The following is a 6,000-nucleotide window of genomic DNA, read 5'->3' on the forward strand; positions in this document are numbered from 1 at the left end:
CGACATTTGTTTAGTGACTGATAAGGAAGCGCAAAACATAATGACGTCCTCTGATTGAGAGAAAAAGCATGAGATGGTGTTGACATTGAAATGGTTACCAGGCAAGTAAGTTTGCACAAATTTAACCTATAAGAAATGTAATTACATCCAGTATCTAGGTAATACATCTCAGAGGAAATTGCCTAATTGAGGTTTCAACATATTTCAGATGTTCCTCCAGAATTTCCTTATGAAAAAATGAAATATCTATTGAGACAACTCTTAACACACAGAGTACAGTGCTTTGAAAATGTTTTAGCTCAGATTCTGACAATTTGGTTTTGGAGGAATCTGATAAGAAACTCATACAGTATATATGACTTTTGATTGCAGACCAATCGCTAGATGAGAAATGCAAACAATATAACACATACAATGATATGTGCACACAATATACAGAATAAACCTATGCTACTGCATCACAAAAGGTCACCAGGTCACTGGATAAAATTACAATCACAATGCACAAAATTATTCAGCATGCACTTCCTGTGTAACTCAACATATGCTGAGAGGTGGAAACAAATACCTAATGCTCAACAGGAAACTGATCGAAGGCAAACCACTACATGCTTGACAAGTAGTTCATGTAAACTGAGTATCTTATTTTGTGGTTTGAAAGCATAACAGAGACAAGGGGCTTTTCCATGCACTTATTTATAGACGTTTCCTATTTATTCAGTTCACTGAAGTCACCAGAGGAGGGCATCAAACACATGACCACATCTGAGAGGAACCTTCGCTACGACTCTATAAACAAACCACTCATGTGGATAATCCCAAAATTGTTGAGGACAAAAATAGTTTTCTCATATCCTGCTCAGTATGGAGCTACACTGTCATGCCATGCTCAGAAAATATTCCAGCAATATGTCCAGGCGGCTCGTGTGAGTGATTGCAGCTGATATGTTCTGAAAGGTTAAAATGTTTTTGTGCCACCTACTGATGCCTTTCCATTCCATTTATCAAATTGATTTATGAAATCAAAATTAATCGGAAAGGAGAGGGAAAATAGTATCACTCCACTTGCACATTTGTTTAGTACTCATAAACCATGCAGATGGGCTCTTTTGGGCTGTTGATGTTGATGGTGTGGACATGTGTCTGCGTGTCTGGGAATGGAGTGCTTTAAGGATTGATCTTTGTCTGAAAGGATGTGCAGTCAGGTGACCTCTTCACCCTCTTGACCTCAGGGCTTCATGTGAGCTGGCCTCTGGGAGAACATGATGATGGGAGATCACGTTTCCTGTCACCATTTCCAGGGTTGACCGGATTAATTAGTGGTGCTGCTAAGACCAGCATCACTAAAGTTGTTGATCAGAGGTTTTCTTTCAGTAATCAGATTTAGAATTTTTGCCTGAATGTTGAAAACATGATGAAACAGTTCTACAAAGACTTGGGAGTAAGATTTTTGAAACAGGTAAGCAACTACCCAGAACACCAAGCAACCTCTTAACAACACCCTAAGATCTAACAAGAGCACCTAGCAACCACTTAACAGCACTCCAACATCCATCTAGAACACCAAGCAACCACTTAACAACACCCTAACATCCACCCAGAACACCTAGTAACCATTTAGCAACTCCTTAACATCCACCCAGAACACAAAGAAACCCCTTAACAACACACCAACATCCACCTAGAACACCAAGCAATCACTTAACAACACTCTAACATCTACCCAGAGCACCTAGCAACCACTTAACAACACCCTAACATCCACCCAGAACACCTAGTAACCAGTTAAAAACACCCTAACATCCACCCAGAACACATAGAAACCCCTTAACAACATCATAACATCCACCCAGAAGACCTAGTAACCACTTAGCAACTCCCTAACATCCACCCAGAACACAAAGAAACCTCTTAACAACACCCCAACATCCACCTAGAACACCTAGCAACCACTTAGCAACTCCCTAACATCCACCCAAAACACCTAAAAACCACTTAAAACACCCTGACATCTACCCTGAACACCTAGCAACCACTTAGCAACATCCACCCAGAACACCAAGTAACCACTTGACAACACCCTAACATCCACCCTGAACACCTAGAAACCACTCAACAACACCCCAAAATCCACCCAGAACACCAAGTAACCACTTGACAACACCCTAACATCCACCCTGAACACCTATCAACCACTTAAAAACATCCACCCAGAAAACCTAGCAACACCCTAACATCCACTCAGAGCACCTAGCAACCACTACAAGGACCACCAAGCAACATACTAATATCCACCCAGAACACATAGAAACCTCTTAAGAACACCCTAGCAACCACTGAAAAAGGACCAAGTAGCAACACATTAACATTCACCCTGAACAAATAGCAACCACTTGACAACATCCTAACATCCACTGAGAACACATAGTAACCATCCAGAACAGCCTAGCAACCACTTAGCAATTCCCAAGCAACTATTTAGTGCCCTAGCAACACTGAACACCCTAGCCACCATTCGGCAAGACATTAACTCTCACCCAGAATACCTTAGCAACATATTTGTTTATCATTGTTTAAACACAAACCCTGCCCCAAACTTGTGCCACTGGCCTCCAAGCTTCCTGATTGGCTAACATGTGTCAGATTCTCATTTGCTGTGTACATTTGATTTCATATTTCATACAGTATCCATCAAGAAGTATGGACATTTTATGCAAAGTATTCCAAAACAAACTGTTTGCAGCCATTTTATAGTTGTTGTTTTTTTTTAAGTAATGGTCCGCAAACGTCTGAGCTAATTGTATCTTTGCTTCCTAAACAATGAGAGCGATATCAGTTTGCAACATGTGGCGGTCCAGATGGACGGGCAATTCAGTACGGTTGCCAACAGCTGGATGATCCGAGAGCTGCCCTCAACACTACAGTGATATTCCCAGTGGATGAGAGGATGGATACAGGACAAGCCAGCGGCCAAACAGAGAGCAACTCTTCCTGCTCAGGACAGGAAAAGCTACCGCTACTCGGCCTTATCACTAATAGCACAGGCGCTCCTGAGAGACAAGGGTACAGCAGAGAGCGGATAATGAGAGGAAGAGGGTTTTAAATCCGTGTGTAAATGAATACCCCTCGAAACCTTGGAATCTCAGGCCACTTAAGACAAGCTTGATCGCTCTGAAAACACAGACCGTACAAAGAGCAAATCTGACTTGGGTTTCACGTAAATTCAGAAGCTACCGGGTGTCTTGCAATCGTATCCAATTTCCAGGGTTTGGGATTATGACATTCTATTCATTGACTACTTCAGCAGAAACTGCCAGCACGCATAACCAGAGCTTCTCCCTTTAAAGTTCAAAACTAAAGACTTCAACATATTACATGTTTACTTCCCAATTTCGATGTTAAAATGGGCATAAAGCTTGGACAAAAGCGAGCAGTCGTGAGATTTTGGGGAAACAGGCGTCTACATCAGTCTGAGGGACAAATGCATCACAAGGCTGGCCGCAAGGCCACTTCCTCATGGATGTGAGAAGAGGGCATTTCCTCCCAAATCTCCACCATTAGGTCTGCCATGTCCACAAAACAATCAAATCCTTGAGAAAACTCTTAATGAATGCATCTTTCAGTTTCAATGAAGAAACTTCGTTTTATTCAGTCCATGACGAGGCAAAAATAAAGTAAATTATTACTCATTCCAGTTCTAGTCACTTTTAGTAGGCAAAACCTGGTTTTACAGCCTGAACCAACACAGTCATCTGAAGAATTTATAATAACCCTTTTAGTCAACTCCTGAAAAGTGGACATTGATAAGGAACCTTTAAGAGCATACATGACAGCAGATCTCCAATCTTATTCCACCCACCCAGAACACACACACCATCACTTTATCCTCACTTTCTGCTTTCCAAACCCAAAATATTACAAATCAGGTCCAAGCCATTTAAACCCTCTCAAGAGTTATCTTGTCTAACATCTCAAGTATTTGGCAAAATCATATCTGACACAAGCATTCACAGAGACAAGTGTGAACGTTTGATGAAATATGCATCTAAATGTAATATAAATCTATAAATGCATTCTGTCACATTTATTTTGTAGCACTGATTGGTGGGTTTTATGACAGTTATTTTATAATGATTGTTATACAGACAGAATTCTTCTACATGTTGCATTTATTACATTGTAATAATATGATTAATAGTCCAGAAGGTTTAGTCACTTTTGGCAGGCAAAACCTGGTTTTACAGCCTGATGGCACCTTTTTAGATCTACTGGTGCGTTAAAGAACCCAAACCAATAGTCATCTGATGAACTTGTAATAACCCTTTTAGTCAACTCTTGAAAAGAAGAAGCTAAGGTACCTTTGAAGAACCGTTAAGAGCATACATGGCAGCAGATATCCAATCTTATTCCACCCACCCAGAACACACACACAATCACTTTATCCTCCCTTTCCGCTTCCCGAACCCAAAATAATAAATCAGGTCCAAGCCATTTAAAGCCTCCCGAGAGATCCCTTGTCTTGAGACATCTCTCATTTTGTCTTTTCTAAGTCATGGGACTGTTATTTGTCCCAGACTGACACAGATGCACATATGCCGTCTGACTTACTTCAACTCAGGGTGGGTCTGTTTCCAATTTTCGCACCCCTCCACCCATAAAAAGAGACGTTACCTCCAAAAACAACAAAACAAGTGAAGAAAACTGCTTGCATGCTGCTAAAAGTTCTCCTCCTTTTAAGACACACACACGCACACACCGAGGCAGCTAACAAAAGCCACTGTCCCTGGGACTCCTAAACTCTTATCAGCGCTTTCCTTCCCCTCTGCGCTAGAGCGTGGGAGCGCGGAGGAGAAAGCCTGCACCCGCAAACAACAGGAGGAAGCCAGTAATCTGAGTCGAGGTGCTCCGAATGATCCCAGGCAGTGGGTGAAGAAAGACAGCCTGAGAAAGCCTGACAGGAAAGACTCGGAACGGACGAGATGTCACAAAACTCAGTCGAAACTTGAGGGAAAAGTTCTAGAGACTCTTGATGATGCTTCCTGTCAAATGAAATGATAGCTGAAGAGAGGGATCTTAAAACAGACACTTACCAGCAAGTCGAGTGTACATGCAGCGTGTCGGGCTCTACAGCGTCTCTATGTCCATAATCTAATGTCTCACGGTGTCCAGCCAGCGCAGTCAGTGTCCACAACAAAAGGCATGAAGGAGCGAACACGGGAGGGCAGGAATGTCAAGGCTCTTAGTGAAACTGCCTCTTTCTGTTTCCTCTGTTCATTCAGAGTCTACTTACACTAAGTTGGCAATGCCTCTTTGCGGGAACAACTTGTTTCAGGATTCCCCAAACGTCTGAAGCTGCAAGCGGAGGAAGAAAAGGAGAGGAAAGAGAGTGTGTGTGTGTGTGTGTTTGGTGCTGAAGGGAGGGCTGGGGGGTTTGGGGAGGTGGGAGGGACGCGCTCTAAGGAGGCAGGGGCCATCTATGCCAGACAATAGCAGGAAAATGAACATCTGACAAAATAAAGCAACAGTCAAATTATTAGAAAGTGCTAACAACAACAGGGAATGAAATAACAACGAATGAATGAATGTTGTTTTTGCACTTATTTTGGAAGATTCAGATATTTAATCTTTTTTAAGTGTTAAAAGAAAATTCACATTAAAATAATTGTTTAAAATCTCTCTGATTTTTTCAAGTGAAGTCAAGTCACCTTTATAATAAAAACAAATACATAAAACAATAAAGGAACCATATAATAATCTTCCAAAGTCAAAACGTTCCAAAGTTTTGAGGAACATTATTAACAGTTGAAATTCTTAATTCTTATTCATAATTGTGTTTGCACTGAAGTGGAGGGGAAAATTAATTGAAAAATTATTTAAAATATTTCACTTTATAAGGTGTGTGAATATAATGTATCATCATGTTAACTATTTTATTATTGTTAATCATACTTATGGTGTTTCTGGTCATTGTCACTCTAAACTCATTGCATGGAAAAGAGC

At 41.1% G+C, this 6,000-nt stretch overlaps 1 protein-coding gene across 2 annotated transcripts in view; it reads right to left on the reverse strand.

Annotated features, from left to right (window-relative positions):
* The window catches only part of LOC306859727 (histone deacetylase 7-like), an 82,573-nt gene extending 77,198 nt beyond the window's left edge, over positions 1-5,375 (reverse strand). Inside the window, exon 1 of one of the 2 annotated variants that reach the window (XM_079400947.1) lies at positions 5,091-5,375. In XM_079400947.1, the coding sequence (XP_079257073.1) occupies positions 5,091-5,109 (19 nt within the window). In that variant the 5' untranslated portion in view covers positions 5,110-5,375. Of the gene's footprint in view, positions 1-4,608; positions 4,671-5,090 lie in introns of those variants that run through there. The other variant, XM_079400949.1, reaches the window with a different exon arrangement.
* Positions 5,376-6,000: the final 625 nt, after the last annotated feature.

The sequence above is a fragment of the Barbus barbus genome, assembly GCF_936440315.1.
Source record: "Barbus barbus genome assembly, chromosome: 40".
Lineage (NCBI taxonomy): Eukaryota > Metazoa > Chordata > Actinopteri > Cypriniformes > Cyprinidae > Barbus > Barbus barbus.